The sequence below is a fragment of the Macrobrachium rosenbergii genome, chromosome 36 (genome assembly GCF_040412425.1).
Source record: "Macrobrachium rosenbergii isolate ZJJX-2024 chromosome 36, ASM4041242v1, whole genome shotgun sequence".
In the NCBI taxonomy this organism is placed as follows: Eukaryota; Metazoa; Arthropoda; class Malacostraca; order Decapoda; family Palaemonidae; genus Macrobrachium; species Macrobrachium rosenbergii.
In genome coordinates, this window is record NC_089776.1 from 16022103 (window position 1) to 16040134 (window position 18032).

The following is an 18032-nucleotide window of genomic DNA, read 5'->3' on the forward strand; positions in this document are numbered from 1 at the left end:
GTTTTTCCCTAATTCTTGGCTGTCTCTACCCCCCTCCAAAGGTGGTATTCAGCTATATATATATATCTGACAGGTAAGTCTCATGAACAAAATGATATTTTAATGATAAAATAAAGTTTGTTCATACTTACCTGGCAGATATATATATTCATATTGCCCTCCCTCCTCCCCTCAGGAGACAGTGGCGTTAGAAAATCTGAATAGAAAATGGGAATGGTTCCTGATGCCCGCCTCCCAGCAGCGGGAATGTGTACTAACCACCTGATCGGCCACTGTGTGTGCCGTGAATTTTGAAATTCTGTCGGACTTCGGAGATTACAGCTATATATATATCTGCCAGGTAAGTATGAACAAACTTTATTTTATCATTAAAATATCATATTTATAAGGGCCAAGGTTATTTTTTGTTATATGAAGTGTTTGTAAGTCTAAATATAACCAAAATACGTCTCGTTGTGAAATTAATATACAGTATCTATTATTTTCATTAATAGATGACGATTGACGATGGCCGTTTTGGGGGTGTTTGTTTTGTGTAAAAAAAAAAAAAATTCAAGATTCCGTTTGCTATTTTCACTTGATTTCATCATAATATGAGCTTTACGTATACAGTATATTGTTTAACAGCGTAAAATAACAGTAGTGTGTTCTTTCATGTCCAGTAGTTTTGATCAAAATTCTTTCCCATTTTAATTATAATCAAGTTTCATCCATGTTGCCGATGCATGATAATTTACAGTACAGTATAGTCATCAGCAGCTTGAACATTGTTTTCTCAGCTTCAGCTACAACTTGCAGCTTAAATTTAGCAGTATATTTCCTTGACGATCTTTTATCCATACCGAATAAGGGTATAATGTAAAAATATATCAATCCTATTCTACTTAACGTCATATGTGCCATAATAGATGACAACTGACGATGGCTGTTTAGGGGCATTTGTTTTGTATAAAAAAAAAAATTCAAGATTCTGTTCGCTAATTTCACTTGATTTCATCTTAATACGAACTTTATGTATTTATTGTTTAATGGCGTAAAATAACAGTAATGTGTTCTTTCATGCCCAGTAGTTTTGATTGAAATACTTTTTCTCCCATTTTATTTACGATCGAGTTTCATCCATGTTGCCGATGCATGATAATTTACAGTATACAGTAGTCATTAGCAGCTTGAACATTGTTTTCTCAGCTTCAGCTACAACTTACAGCTTGAGTTTAGTAGTATATTTCCTTGATGATCTTTTATCCATACCGAATAAGGGTATACAGTAATATAAAAATATACAGTATACCAGTCCTATTCTACTTAACGTCATTTGTGCTATAACCTATGGTAATTGTTTATTACTGTACGATGGTTGAAATACCAGGTAAATGGCTGTTGTTATCTGATTCGGTTATAAGCAAAACAACAGTTTCTTGGTCGGTTGTTTATGGCTGTACGCATTTACGCAAGAGTATAACGTTACTAACAATACTTTTATCATTCACTTTTACTTTTTTAACTAGAAGATGGGATAAAGAGATGGAGGAAAAGTTGTCTATTGTAATTTGGTCTCTCTCACTGCCTGATTACGCTGCTGCCTGCGCCTGCACAAAATTTAAAAATATTTTTAAAATAATATTGTGGTATTGGTATTAATTGCTTACCCCATTGCAAAATCAAATTATCATGAGGTGAATTATCGTAACTTGAGCATTACCTGAGTATTTTAATAGTTTTATCACAAAAAGTGCATTTAGTCATGAAAATGAGATGAAAATCCAGTATTTAGTGAACATTTCTCAGTGAAAAATACCGTGAATGGCCAGATTTTCCGCAAATAATGGGTAGATATGTTCCAAAGAGCAATCCGTGAATAAGTGAGCCCACAAATCGTGAGAATGCAAATAAGGGGGGTTTACTGTACTCGGGTTTTCTCAAAACCCCGAGTTACCTTTGCAAGTATTGTGAAGTTACCTCCACAAACTAATATAATTCTCGGGTAATAGAAGCAAGTGTTGCACAAATGATTTGTGATTCAGGAGCTTCAGGTATGCAGTCTTCCAAGGAGATCTTCGTCACCCAGGTACTTGGGTTTCTTAGAAACACTGAGCTACCTTTACCAGTATTGTGGGTCACCCCCACGGGCTGGTGTTGGCTCCTCTATTACTGATGAACCTCCACGACACCGACAGGGAGAGAGTGAGTGCACAACATGCAAGCACTGCCTTGCCCCCTGTCAGTACTCTCCTGAGTACGTGGCCAGGATCCCATAACGATGCAGCCGACTTGCGAGTCTGCGCACCTGGAGGAGCTATCAATGAGTTCCTCAAACAGTCTTCTTCACGTGCAAGAGGCCAAGGCCTTGAAGAAGACTGGAGCACATCTTTAAGACATCCTGAGAGTGCGCTTTCACTCCGCGGATCAGCCCTCACCCGCTTTCACGTGTAGGAGCCGCTCACCTGGGGATAGCTTCCGTGCTTGTTTGTGTGAACAGCCCTCCTTGTTTCTGTACAGGAACACTGTTGGACCAGTAATGAAATTCAAGAATTTGTCGTCTTCTCCTTCATCTTTGTTGTGTGCTGTCATTTCCTCACCTTCTTCCAAAGCTACCAGTACTGCAGCTCTCAATTTGTCTATTTAGCATGGGAGCAACGACTGCATGGGGTTCCATGGACCCCTGGTGCAACAGTACCATTCCTGGGAATCCTTCCTGGTCTGGTAAGGGTTCCTGGTCTATGGACCCGGACCCTACCAAGCAGAGAGAGTTCAGAGCGTGTAGCTCTCACTCAACCCCTGCCCACTCCCGTATGGTTCCATACAGGAACGGTGTAGTGGTCCTGGATTGGTGACACTGGCCTTTGTCTTTATTTGCTGCCACCTCCCCACCTTCTTTGGAAAATTGGTGGTTTTGCTTTGGGTGTGAGGTGCCACAGCAACTCAGTTAGATAAGTGGTAAATCATCAGGGAATATGTTTAGTCGTGGTTTGAGCTCCCATCAGCTCTGCAGGCCTGAGGCACAGAGGCCAAACTTGCCATTCTATGTTGCACCATCTCAACCAATGGCTAGTGGGTAGTGGGTTAATGTGGCTTTTCTTAGCAACATTCACTTCAGTCCTTGCGGTGAGCAGCTGATCCCCCAGTACAGGCGGGAGCAGCAGATGGGAGGGTACAGGATAACCCGTGGCAGGAGTAAGCAGAGAGGCGTGGTTCACAAGCCCTTCGGCAAGTCCCGACCATGGCAAGGCCATCGAGACTTTGTGTTTATTCCCATGTCCCCAAAGTTCCTATGGTTGACAAATGAGTTAGGGTACAAGAAACTCTTTAGCCTTGGCAGGCAACTCTTTTTGGAGAAGGCCACTCCGAAATCAAACCAACGGGTAGAAGGGGACTCTTTAGCGTTGGTAGGCAATCCTTCTAAGAGAAGGTTTCTCTGAATACAAACCTTGTTCTCCAACCTTGGACTGTGCCATAGCCATTGTACTGTGGCCTTCCATGGTCTTGGGGTTTGAGTTCCCATGCCTGAGAGTACAATCAGGCATTTATCCTCTTTTATGTTCACTGTCCTGTTTTTTCGAAAAGTGTGTAGGCCAGGCTGATGAGAAAGCAAAAGTTGCTTGGTGGATTATCAGGAAAGTACCTTCATCTTTACCTAATCGTTTCCTTCTGAGGGTTTTATTTCTAAATCCATCCTGACTCCTCCCCCCAGTTGTGCCAGACCTGGTGGATTTCTTTTGCCTTACAAGGTGTGCCACTCCATATTGTCGACCAGTTGCTTCTAGCACTTTTTTCAATGATGTATGGTGACATTTATTTATACTCTCAACAGAATTTTTGTAAATAATGTAAATACTGTACTTGTTAGTTATCTATTGTTGGCTCTGCAGGGTTTTGGAACAATAACCAACCCTACCCCTCCTTCTGCTGAAGGGGGCCACCCTCCAAAGAGACCTCAGGCATCTTCATTATGAGGATCTTGTACCTGAGTGACAGTCTTCCTAAGGCAGCAGTAATAGCCAATGGATTGAATTCACTGGTTAAACAAACACTTGTTTTGTACAAGTATTTTGTTACTATACTTCATGTACCTTCTAAGATCGCTAGGGTGGGGCGAGTAAGGAATTCCTGCGGTGTCAAATGTCTCATTGTTATGATTACAAATTTTGCCTTGTTCAGAGCCTGCTCTATCGAATTAAAAAAAATTTTTGTTCATTTAAAGGTAACAACGAAACATGGCTTATTTGACTTCACATATTTTCCGTACAAACCACCTTTATTTTCATAAAAACACAAGAGATATGGTATAATTTCTGGCTGGTGCTGCCAAACCTCAATTTTGTTGACAAGGTCAGCAAGGGCATTTAAAAGGCCAGCTCGATCAAGAACAACAACGGTGGTCACCTCAAGCAGCCTGAGAGTGTCAGTGGACAATATGGATAGCCCAAGGGATAGCCAAAGCGGATCAGATCTCTCCACCGCCCTTGGAGCATCTTCACTCTCAGAAACAAGAAGGGGCTGTGTAATTAATGGTAAATTATTTTTCTCTCCTAAATGATGAATAGTTTATTTAACCTGCAGAGGCACTGAAAAAAATCTAATCACGTAACCAATAAATAACTGCTAAAATAGAATACGGATAATAATCAAATGGCTCGAAAAGCTATTCCGGCCAAACCACCCTCACAAATTTGAGGTGTTAATGCATTAAACACATTATGATATTATTATAAGAACTATGATTACTATTTCATTAAGCAGACAGAGAAAGAAAATTCATTCAGAACAACCAAAATTTACACAACTCTGTTTCTTTAGAAAATGAAGTGCTGTACAGTAAATGACAGATCTCAGGTAAAGCCATAAACAAGGGATTAAAAGGGATAAACAGATATGGCAATGCTGTATTCTTTTCCTGTCCCCACCCTAGCGATCTTAGAAAGGTAAACTAACTATAAGTAGTCTTGAAAGGGTTGGTTGATTTCCACTTTGCCCCCCACTTTTTTCAAATGGAATCAGCTATAAAATGGAGAATAAGGATCATTTAAAAATATAAATATTTAATTTAAGATCTATTTTTTTAAATAAATTACCTCTCCATTATATAAATTGCCCTTCCTACCTCCCCACATTCAAAGTGGACAGAAGTAGAATGGCCAGGTATGAGTGTGTGTACCCATTGCAGATGGATAGAAGATGGATATTCATAGAAAACCGAGTGTTCTGGTTTTTTTTTTTTTTTTTTTTTTTAAATAATCTGTTGAACTACAAGCTGGTGTAGAGTAAAATCTATATATTGGAGAGGTAAGTATTTAAAAAGTAAATCTTAAATTAAGTATTTATATAATAATGATAATATAAAAATAATAATACAGTAGTAATAATAATAAAAATAATAATAATAATAATAATAATAATAATTAATAATAATAATCTCTTGCGTTGTTTAATGATCTTTATTTTTTCCAGAAATATGAGTCACCTAGAATATGGGTCGGTGGTTTGGGTTCGTTTAGGACAAGCTTGGTGGCCAGGGACAATCACCACTGTTGAAAAGTGTCCCCCAGATTTTGTAGAAGGATTACGAAAAACTCCAGTTGCAGTAGTAAAATTTTTTCGTGAAAATGAATTGTAAGTTGAAATTATGGTGTACAGTATATCACTTTTTCATGAAGCTACTTTCATTTTTAAATATACATAGCCCTGATTTCTCAATTAATGGAGTCCTTGATATTTTGTGTTTGTAAACGTGGTCTGCATCAGTGAATGCAGTCCTTGATATTTTATTTGTGAATGTGATCTGCAGTTTGCAATGGACTGATGATGTTGCTACAGAGGGCTCACTAATTACCTACCAAGTATAAAAGGTTTGTTCTTAAAGAAATATAAACTTTTGCATTTTATATATGGGTATCCTTCAAAGTCAACTGGAAAAGGTGTTTGAACATGGTAATAAGATGATTTAGCTGGTGGTTAAGGGGAATGAGTTGAGAAATACCACTCTCTCCACTGCCATCACCAAGCACTTTCATCGCTTGCCATTAAATGAGGCTATCTTGCTGTGCTCCTGACTGATTAGTTGAACTTATGATTTTATTAATTTGAATTATTTTGTTTACATGAAAACATTGTCACATGTTCCTACACAAATACAAATGTCCGATCTTTACATAGGATTTAGCTTGCGGACGCAAGCTGGAACAGCTGTTTAACTTTCAGACAAGGTCATTAATTACCGATGGTAGGGGGGAACCCCGCCCACTTGTCAGTCTGCATTCCACTTTGCTTTCGGCTGTCGTTATGCAAAGACGTCTCTGTGCTTGACTTCTGTTTGCTTTCTTTTGTTTTCTGTTGATATATTTTTGTGTGATTGTTGTTTGTGCTATAATATATATAAACCCCTCAATCACTTCAGCAGTTTTGAAGAGGAAACCGCTGGGTTAGGCGCTATCCAGGGAAGGACAGACTGTGTATTCAGTTTCTCTCTTTTTTTGAGGTTGATCGCCATTTATTATTGTATGTCGCATTGTGACACGAGTGTATTGAACTATCTAACCTGATTCTTTTTTTGGTGCTAAGACAATTGCTACTGGGAAAATTGGTCGTATAGGAACATTGCCACCAGGAATATTGCCATCCATTGACCTACTTAAAACACCCATTAAATGTACTTAAAAAACCCATTAAATGTGATTGCATTTAATTAATATTGGTTAGCAAGAATATGGGTGACAAAAGAAAACAAAATAAAAAGACAATACATAGTATATTTCAAAATAAGCATGTTAAAAATGACACTATAAAGAACACAGTGTATAACCACAAGCTATAAATTAAAAAAAAAATAGAATGGGACTTGTTCATTAAAAAATATGCTTATTATAAGTAATAGAATGTAAATAAAGTACTTCACTTTATCATCATAAGTACTATAGTTGAGGACTTTATCATCATAAGTACTATAGTTGAGGACTCTATTTTCTAGTCTGGCATTCAAGTCTTTGTACATCTTTTTTGGAAGTGAATCACCTCATTCAAATGGAATTTGCTTAGCTGTTGCTAGGCATTTCCCATCTTTGAGTGTGTCAATTAATCTTCAGATGTCGGGGTGGGAGTTACTTAGATTTATTCAAGACACCTATAGGCGTTCTAAAAACTGATAGGAAACAGGGTGCAGTTCTTTGTCTGTTGTTCCCCCTTCCTCCCTCAATTCCAATGTATGCACAGTAAACCCCCATATTCGCGGGGAGTATATACCACACACCCCCGCGAATAGCTAAAACCCGCGAATACTTAGAACCCTTCTAAAAACACTTAGAACTGCCTATTTTGATAGATCAAACACACGCAAAAAAAAAATGAAAATGCTTGTACAGGTATTATCCAAGTTACGATGGGGTTAGGTTCCAAAAAAATCCATTGTTTGTTGGAAAAAACATCTCGTATATAGCCTAGCCTACACTAGGGTATTCAGTACCATGTATACATAATAGCCTACCATGCACTATAATGTATACTCTATACATACACGGTATAGTAATTATTAGTAATATCAGCTAATTCTTGAGGTTAATGCAGGGTGACTTATGATAATTCAATACATAGAGAAATTGAATAACAAAAAAAAATTAGCTTAGCCTACACTATGGTATATTGTATACATATATGGTAGCAGTATCTGCTTTGACCACGCCTGGGATGACTTACTGGCCATGGTGTCGGCTAGCTGTAGGACTGCTCCTATTCCCTTGGTAACCTCATGCAGTATCGGGATTGAGTTCCCAGGTACAGGTACAGGTAGTGCTTGAGTTACGGTAATTCGCCTTACAATAATTCGGTTTTGCAATGGGGTTAGCAATTAATACCGATACCACAGTGCAGTATTTAGAAAATATTTGTAAATTTCAAGCAGGCACAGGCAGCAGCATACAATCAGGCAGCGAGGGAGACCAGATTACAATAGACCAACTTCTTTTCCTCCATCTCTTTATCCCATCTTCTAATTAAAAAAGTAAAAGAGAATGATAAAAGTATTGTTAGTAACGTTATACTCTTGCGTAAATGCATACAGCCATAAACAACAGAACAAGAAACTGCTTTTTGCTAATAACAACCGAATCAGATAACAGCAGCTGTTATGCTTGTATTTCAACCATCGTGCAGTAGTAAACAATTACCATAGTTTTGATACAAATGACGTTAAGTAGAATAGGACTGATATATTTTTGCGTTATACCCGTATTTGCTATGGAGAAAAGATCGGCAAAGAAATATACTTTTAAAGTTAAGCTGCAAGTTGTAGCTGAAGCTGAGAAGACAGTGTTCAAGCTGCTAATGACTATAAGTTATTGTGCATCGGCAGCATAGATGAAACTCGACTGTAAATAAAGTTGGAGAGAAAAGTATTTTAATTAAAACTAGAGGCAGTCCCCAGTTATCGGTGGGGGTTCCGTTCTATCGGTGCCGAAAATTGCCAATTTTCAGTTATCGGTGCCTCTGTTGGGTATGTATTGGCATAATACCCGATAAGCGGAAATCGGTGATTTTCGGCGCTGACAATTGCCAATTTTCATTGCTACACAAGTGCCGTAAAACTTGACTACCAGTAAATAAGCCCACCGATAACCGGAGACTGCCTGTACTGGTCATGAAAGAACACATATTACTGCTGTTTTCACACCGATAAAAGATGAATACGTAAAACTTGTATTATGATGAAATCAGGTGAAAATAGCAAATGGAATCTGGATTTTTTTAAACAAAACAAACATGCCCCCAATGGCCAACGTCATCTATTAACAAAAAAAAAAGTAGCAAAATTAATTTCACAACTAGATGTATTTAAGTTATATTTCAACTTGAAAACACTTCATGTAACGAAAAATAACCTTATCCCATATAAATAAAGTATCTAGAGATTCATTTACGCTAAGTAGAAGCAAGAAAAGCGCTCTGAACCAAGTTAAATACTCCGAAATACCGTATCATGAAAATTATTCGAAAACAATTAATCAAAAACAATTATTCGAAAACATTTATTCGAAAAACAGCTATTCGAATGGAAAGTTGTTCGAAAGAAAGTTATTCGAAAGGACAATTATACGAAATGATAAGTATTGAAATGTTGTTTGAACCTTACTCTAATAAGCAATTGTTCAAATAGGCAAATAACTGTTTGAATGTTTGTTTGAACGTTATCCGATTTTCTTAGTTCAAATGTTTGTTTGAGCGTTATCCGATTTTCTTAGTGGTAATAAACGTCGTGAAGGACATCAAGCACCAAGGACTTCATTTCTTCAGAATACTGCAGCCCTTCAGTGATGGCCGAATACATTTCAAGTGAAAAAGGCAAGCCTATGCTTAAAATCGATGGTTTCCTATTCGTGAAAGACAAGCAAGTTGATAACAAGATATGTTTGAAGTGCAATAAGTTCGCATCGTATTGCAAAAGCTGAACAATTACCAATGATGGTGAAGTGATTAAAGTTCTCGTGAACATAACCATTCGGTGATGCTGTCAATACAGAAGTGCGCAGTTTTATGAACAAAGTGAAAAGTGATGCGAAAGAAAGCCGTGATTCTCCTCAGTATGTCATTTCTGCAGCTGCATCGCAATTAAGTGAAAGTGCCGCGAAGCTTTACCACAAATAAGCTCTATAAAAGAACTATTCATAACGTAAGACAAAAAGAAAGAGCAGGCTTAGCTAATCCAATTCATAGATGGAAATTGTTTTAACAACTGACCAAACTAAAACTCATAAAGGGAGCAGTTTTTGCTATATGATTCCAGCCATTACGATGATAGAATGCTTATATTTGCAACTCAGAATAATTTGAGTCTACTTGAGAAGAGTGCAAATTTAGAAGTGGACGGAACATTTAAAACTGTACCTCAGTTATTTGAACAATTATATACTGTACATGCTGTGAAGAATAATTACACCATTCCTGTGGTCTACGCCTTACTTCCAGATAAAAGGGCTGAAACTTATAGAAGATTATTTGCTCAAATTAAGTCTATGGTTCCAAATTTACAAGTTTCAACCATAACTTCAGACTTTGAACTTGCAGCTATAACTGCCGTTAAAGAAGAATTCAGCACAGCTTCTCATTATGGATGCCTTTTCCACTTAGGCCAGTGCTTGTATCGAAAGATATGTGAGTGTGGTCTGAAAGTGAGATACGGTACAGACTCCGAATTTGCTTTAAAAATTCGAATGCTGTTAGCCCTAGCCTTTGTCCCCATTGACAAAGTTACTGAATCATTTGAAGCTTTACTAGATTGAGATATATATCCTCAAGATGTAAATCCTATTTTAGATTATTTTGAAGATTCATGGATTGGTCGTCCTTCAAGACGTCATCGACGTAGTCCTATGTTTGAAATAAGTATGTGGTCTTGTTTTGAGAGAGTCAATACTGATTTGCCTAGGACTAACAACGCACTTGAAGGATGGCACAGAGCTTTTTACAGCAAATGTCATCTCATCATCCAACAATATGGAAGTTCCTAGATGCTTTAAAAAAAGAGCAGGGTTTACAAGAAATTCACATTGCAAAAGTAAGAGCAGGAAGCACAAATATGAAGAGTTCAAGAAATATCGTGACTTGAATGAAAGGATAAAAAGTTAGTGGCAACCTTTGAAGAGTACTCAGTATTAGAGTATTTGCGCTGTAGCGCATAACTTGCATTTATAAGTAAATCTGTTTTATCATGAATCTATTTTAATAGTTTTAGTAATAACATTCATACTTAAAAGATTTCATCCTTTTTTGGTATTTTTACACATTTTTAAATAAAGAATTTTACATTTCGAATAATTACCATTTCGTATAATTGTCCTTTGAATAACTTTCTTTCGAACAATTTTCCATTCGAATAATTGTTTTTCGAATAACTGTTTTCGAATAATTGTTTTCGATTAATTGTTTTCAAACAATGTTCGCGTAAAATGATTTCCAAACCAAAACATCAATCGCAATGATTATGTTTTATAATACAAAAGCAATATGAGAATACACTCAATATTATTGGACACAGTGAAGTAAAGCATAACTTTTTAAAGTTACATGGAAAAGATGCATATTGGTTATGCTGATGTTTGTTTAATACGATATTAATAAGTGAATATAGAGTACAGTATAATGTAGGCTAGGCTACCGTATATGTATACAATATACCATAGTGTAGGCTAAGCTAATTCTTATATGTAATTCAATTTCTTTGTACTGAATTATCATAAGTCAATCTGCATGAACCTCCAAAATTAGCTGATATTAATAATTACTATACCGTATATGTATAGAGTAAACTTACAGTATAGGGTAGGCTGCCATACAGGCAGTTCCCGGTTAACGGCGGGCTCAGTTAATGACAATCCGGTTTTATGGCGCTTGTCTAGCGACAAAAATCAGCAATTTTTTGCGCCGAAAATCGCTGATTTCTGCTTATCGACGCCGATAATTGGGTATTGGCGCCAATACATACCTAACACGTGTATTATCCTTAATAGTTACACAGGGCCCTGTTGCTAATATTACGCTACTAATTATATTAAGGTTATAATCGCCGGAAGGTACTCTGAAACAACATGCGCCCGACCCCGTCTTGAACCCGACCCGTCGACCACTCACTCCCTACTGACTCTTTGCTTTTCAAACTGAACTGGTTTGGGTCATAGACCTCAGCTGATTGTCTCTCACAATGAAAATGGCCTTGTTGCTCATTTACGCTACTAATTATATTCGATGAATCAGCGGTATATAATCATCGGACCTGAGACCTGATCTTGATCATATAAAGGTTCTACCAGAAACAAAGATACAATTAACTGCGTGTATTTTCGACCCCGCTACTAATTATATTAAGGTTATAATCTTGGAAACTCTGAAACAACACCCGACCCCGTCTTGAAACCACGACCCGACCCGTCGACCACTCACTCCCTACTGACTCTTTGCTTTTCAAACTGAACTGGTTTGGGTCATAGACCTCAGCTGATTGGTCTCTCATAATCGAAATGGGCCAATAAGGGTCTTGATGTATGGCACTCATTTGAATCACCCACGCCAAGCCGCCAACGATCGTATGGGTATTCGATGAATCAGCGGTATCTATCGGTTCGTTACTCTCTGGTCACACACACACGCACAAGGCGTCTAGTAGATTTTCTATATAGATCAGCTCACGCATCCCCGCGAATACGGGGATGGTTTACTGTATAAAGTTTTTGGGAAGCGATGAATCAGTGTCCCTGGCCCTTCCATGGTTGGATGGCCAGGGTGACAGGGTAGCGCAGCCTGATCATGCAGCTCTTCCTTTAAAAGATCGACAGGCCCAATCTTTGGATCAGATTGCTCCATAGTGATGGGTATGATGGAGTTTCCATAACCTCCTTACCTTCTTTTAGTATTTTCAAGTAGGGGAAGAGGAAGGTTGCTGTTCTCTGGTCGTCAGGATATGGTTAACAAGGCTACTGGTCCAATCAAAGTTTTCATATTGCTGGTCCAGTAGCAAGGCTACTGGTTTGATCTGTGTCCTCAGACCGTTGGTCTAGGATCCTCTGCTTTCTGCAACTGCTACTCATGGATCCCTTGGGGTACCGGTACAGGTCCTATTATCAATGCTACCAGTCTGTCCAATCAAGTTCCTTGGACCACTGGTCCAATAGCAAGGCTACTGGTCCTATCAGGGTGCTTGAACCACTGATCCAGTAGTGCAGCTACCTGTTTGACAAGTAACCTTGGACTGCTGTTTTGGTAGCAAGGCTACCAGTCCATTCAAGGGCCTTGGATCACAGGTCCCAGACCATTTTTGGACTGCTGACCCTGGATGGTGAACCAGTGTGTGCATGTGAGGATTGAGCATACAAGTGTTAATTTTCTCCCCTTGGGAAGTGACAGTGTTGTGATATATTTTGGGGGGGGTGGAGAACCAGTGTTGAAGTTATTTGGGTGGTGCCATGAAAGAGCGGTGGTCCAGTTAATTTTTGAGAGTAAAGCAAGCAACCTCTACCTTACCTAAATTTATTTCCTTAGTTTTATTTACAAACAATCTTCAACCAGCAAAAGTTACCTCTGTAATCCTGTGGGCAATAATTTACTGGATCAATTCCTATCTAACCACATACTAACCTACATTCAATCCAAAGGACACCCATAAATATATACAATTTGATCATCATCAGTTTTGTATATATGTGTCTTTTCCTTTTTAACATGAAAATACAGTGATCCCTCGTCTATCGCGGATAATGGGGACCAGAACCCCCCGCGATAAGTGAAATTCCGCGAAGTAGCATTGGCCCCTCCCTAGGGAGGCATATACTGTATATACATGGTATATATTTAAAGGCTTTATAGCCTTTCTCACACTGTTATAAACACTTCCTATGCACTTAAACACTGTATTACTATTTTGATCTCCTATCACAGTAATATGCATAAAAAAAAGATCATCCCATATTTGTAATGTTTACGTTCTGAGAATCAGCTGACTGAAGCTGCTCACTACTAACGAAAAAATTTAGGAAAATAATTTTTAGTTGCTAAAAGAAACAAATTTATCAATGAAATTATTTTTAAATCTGTACATAAAAGTTTATGATACAGTAATTCATAAAGTTTATGATACAGTAATTCATATTTCATTGAGAGAGATTTTAGAGAGAGAGAGAGAGAGAGAGAGAGAGAGAGAGAGAGAGAGATGTTTCGTATGAGAGAGTATCCTTGAGTTGTTTACCGATTTTAATTATTTTTACAGTGATTTAAGATGAAACATCAACAGTGATAAGATATTCTCGTTCTTCTGCCTGTGGGTATATCTGTTCCAGTCCTTGCCTGGCGGTCTATCGTCTAGAAGCCGTTCTTCTCATGATGAAACATCGCTGTTTTTCTGCAATATGGCTGCTGATATGGCGGTACTTTTTAATTTTAATTTTTCGATGAATATTTCTGAAAAATCCAGCGATGCAGTGAAGCATCTTTTGTTTAATTTCATTTGTACTGAATTATATGTCATAATGCAATGAACCAACAGTACTAGCAGATATTAATAATTATTAATGGAATTAATGAAATATTTGGGTCTTCATATATCGCGACTATTTTTGAAATTTCCGGAAAAATCCGCTATATATTTTCTCTTATAATATACATACGTAATGGAAAAAATCCGCGAAGTCGTGAATCCGCGATAGTCGAACCGCGAAGTAGCGAGGGTTCACTGTACAAAGAAATAAGGTGATTACTTACATTTATACTAAAAAACAAACCTCCAATACGTATGAGTAAAAAAATTCACTACAGGAATATTGACTCAATTTTCACACAAAAAGAACTTAGAGTATACAGTCGACCCCCACTTATACTCGTGGTTCAGCATTCACGGCTTCAGTTAATCGTGGATTTTTCTGTGGAACATATCTCCAAATATATCCCGGAAAATTCACTACTTTGCAGATTTTTTCATAGGGTAATATTCACTAATTAGTGTATTTTCATATTTTCATGACTAAATATACATTTTTTATGATAAAAAAATGATTTACAGTACATTGCTAACTTTCAGATATTGATATTAGGATTATGAGTAAGTAATAATATTAAATAATAATAATACAGTAATAATAATAATATTAATAATAATAATAATAATAATAATAATAATAATAATAGTAATAATACTGTACCTGTAATAATAATAATAAAACATTCAAAGTTACTACCCAAAAAATATTGCACAGCAAATTAAATACGAACTCTACAAATTGTATAATAATGGATAAAATATTGAAATATGTTGGATCCCAGCCCATCTAGGGATTAAATGAAATGAAGATGCTGATAAAGCAGCTAAAGAAGCAGTTTACATGACAAGAGCAAATGTAAAAATCCCAGTTAGTGATTATATAAGATATAAAAATAATCATTTTAAATAAATGGCAAAATATATGGAATGAGGAATCCATAAATAATAAGTTGAAACAAATAAAATCCAGTGTTGGAAAAAGGGGTTCATCATATCAGAGAGAGAGACACACACACACAAGTAATTCTGACTCGTCATCGAATAGGCCTTACTTGTTTGACACGTGGACACTTAATGAACAGTCCACATGGCCCTCCTCCCAAATGCTTAGAATGCAAAGTGTTGATAACAGTCAAACATGTGTTGTGTGATTGTTCAAACTATAACCAACAGCGATTATCAACCTTTGGAAGTAAATCGGTGGGGGAAATTTTGCCAGAATCTTCTACATTTTCAGTCATTTCAATTTTAACGTTCATGAGGCAGTGTAATTTAATAGACAAAATATAAAAATAAATAAGTAAATAATTGAAATATCAAATAAAAAACCCTAAATTTTTAAATAATTTATTCTGAATTTTAGTTTAAAAAAATATTTTTTTTGTATGGAAACAAGTAAATGCATTTAATGTATACTGTATTTGTGTTCAAGTGTAAAAGCATATAACATATAAAGTGTTATTCTTTTAAATTTCATTTTTGTTCATTCATCATCATGCAGGTGACCTATTTGGTCCCATTTCTAGGCCTCAGGCCTAGACTTGGTATTTCATCGTAATCCTTTGGGCCATCCCTGTGAGAGCTGATAATCAGCTCAGTGGTCTGGTTAAACTATTTTAATAATAAAAAAAAAAAGGACACTGGTTGCATATGTTTTCCCTCTCCCAAACATCTTTAAAGAGTGATAAATACAGTGTTTCTCATTCCTCCTCCTTCATTGGCAGTTCCCTGTTGGCCCCTGTCAGAAAGGTTTCCTGATCTGCTGTTTCCCAGGTCAAAGTGCCATGAAAGTGACCCACCCCTCTTTCTTTGTCAGCTGCTTGTTCACCAGTTCTGTTGTGTGGCACACTTCATGTAACTTTGCGCTGGAATTCTCCACATATTTTTGTGAGAAAGTCTTTCTTGCAGGGCAACAAAATTTTTGTACCTTATAAGTTTGTTTGGAAAACTTGCATCAGCGAGAGTTGCGATCAGTGTTATAGAAGAGGGTATCTCTCGGAGCGTGTACTCAGCAGAACGCAGACCTTCCCTTTTTAATTTAGCCAATTTAGGTCCCTTTTAAAGGCAATGGTTTGCCTTTAATTTTTTAATCGGGTTAGACCTCTCCACTTTGGTGGAGTTGTCTATGCTAATAAGAGTTATACAGTCTGGGTCTTCTGGGAACTTTGGCTCCAAGTGGTATATGTTTTGATGCCCTAACCCTCACAGTCTGGCCTAAATTTAAGGATCCCCCCCCCAAAAAAAAAAAACGATGGAAAGAGGAAGATATGCATAAGCACATGGTATAAGAAAAAAAAATTTTTTGAGAAAAATCTCTGTACCTTCCAGGGGGAAGTTGAAAGTGAATATTTCCAACCCTGTGAGGGGCCTCTTTTCCAAAAGACAGTCTTAAAAATATCCTAATTTTACCAAGTTGTAGGTGTTTTTTCTAATGTTTTTTAATTTTTATTTTGTAAAATTATAATTACAGGTCACACAAGATCATAACAGACAACTAAAATCAGTAAAAGATTCTGAGTACTGTATACAATATTTATTTATTATAAAATATTTATGAGACGTCCTGGGATAGGGAGCAGCAGTACGTTCCCTCATGACATCTCAAGGCAAACTGATATCCCTCTATCCTCTACTGAGCTACTACACTTGCTATGTAAGAGTTGCCAGAGTCATTTGTGGCCCATGGAAGTGATCTGAGCAATTTTCTCACAAAATTCATTCAAACTGAATGACATGAAATCTTGAGCATATATGAGATGCCACATGTCTGTGGGGCCTGTGTGCAAAAACATATTTTTGAGATATTAAGCTTTAAAGTTTTCCAATTGTACCAGAACCAATTTTATATCATGAAACTTTGAAGCATAAATTTTGAGGGGGATCAAAGGTGATTTTCGATTAAAAGTTGTTCCCATGTTAAAGTTACATGTCTGCTATATCCTCCCACTACTAACTCAATATCGCCCTTGTTTGAGGGTTATGCCCCTTTGACATGCAGTGCCTCATATGTATGTTACCTGGAATCCACCCCAAAGTTATAAGTAAACATATACATGCATATGTCCCCGGCCCACAAGGGGTTAAGCATCATGAATCTTTTGAGCCTCTGTTCTTGTGGTGGACAGTCCTTTTACTTGCTGTTCCTTCCTGTCCTTAGCATATAATTGGGGAGTTCATATCGCTCTCATTCTGTCACTTCATTAGGAACAGTATCTAAGGATTTCTCTTTATTTAACAAGAGATGGAAAGTTTCCTCGATTCTTCTCTCTGAATCTGATGTGGAGACCCTAGAGTTTAGAGTGTTTCCTTCTTTCATTAGTACTGATTAGTGTGAGAATGAATTGTCTAGGAACTTTCTTTGGGCTTCATATGGGTTCATTGGACCATCACCTTCTCTCAGGAGGAAGTTGGTTCCCTTCCTGTGGGAAGACTCTTGAAGTCAGGGGTTTGAATCCATCCCTCATTGCTCGGTTGAGTATTTTGGTTTCCCAAGTAATGAGGGCAGGTGTCTGAGATATCAGACTGCCTTTTTCTCAGTCTACCCAAGGGATGTTGCTCACAAGTTCCAAATACTTTTCCTTGGGACCTGTGGTGGCTGTCTGACAAATTGTGTAGCCACCCAAGCTCTTTTGGACAAGGTCAGTACTTTGGCTTACAATCTTAATCCTGGCATAAGTTTAGAGGAGGAAGTGGATTACCTGGATTACATTCCATCCTTATTTTTTTTCAAGAGCAACATCTGGGCTGAAATACAGGTGATTGCAGTTTGGGCGTCCTCTCCTCGTCTGATGATTGGGAGAAAGGCATCTTCTGCATCCTCTCTCATGCTTTCGACAGAGAGGTAGTTTTGTCTGGCACCTTTTTCTAGGTTTTCCTAGGGCTAAACTGCCTTCTGACCTGAAGTGTCTTAGGGGAGATTTCATTGTCCTCCAAATGTTTCCTTAATTGAATAACCCCTTCTTGCTTGAGGAGGAGCACTGAAACCTATGGGCCCTACTTATCTGGCCTGGCCAGTCATTTTGCC

General features: G+C 37.5%; 1 protein-coding gene across 3 annotated transcripts in view; it reads left to right on the forward strand.

Annotated features, from left to right (window-relative positions):
* LOC136856667 (serine-rich adhesin for platelets-like) overlaps positions 1-18032 on the forward strand; it is a 138358-nt gene that overhangs the window by 14407 nt on the left and 105919 nt on the right. For 2 of the 3 annotated variants that reach the window (XM_067134727.1, XM_067134725.1), the window contains exon 2: positions 5449-5610. In XM_067134727.1, the coding sequence (XP_066990828.1) occupies positions 5453-5610 (158 nt within the window). In that variant the 5' untranslated portion in view covers positions 5449-5452. Of the gene's footprint in view, positions 1-175; positions 341-5448; positions 5611-18032 lie in introns of all 3 variants that reach the window. The other variant, XM_067134726.1, reaches the window with a different exon arrangement.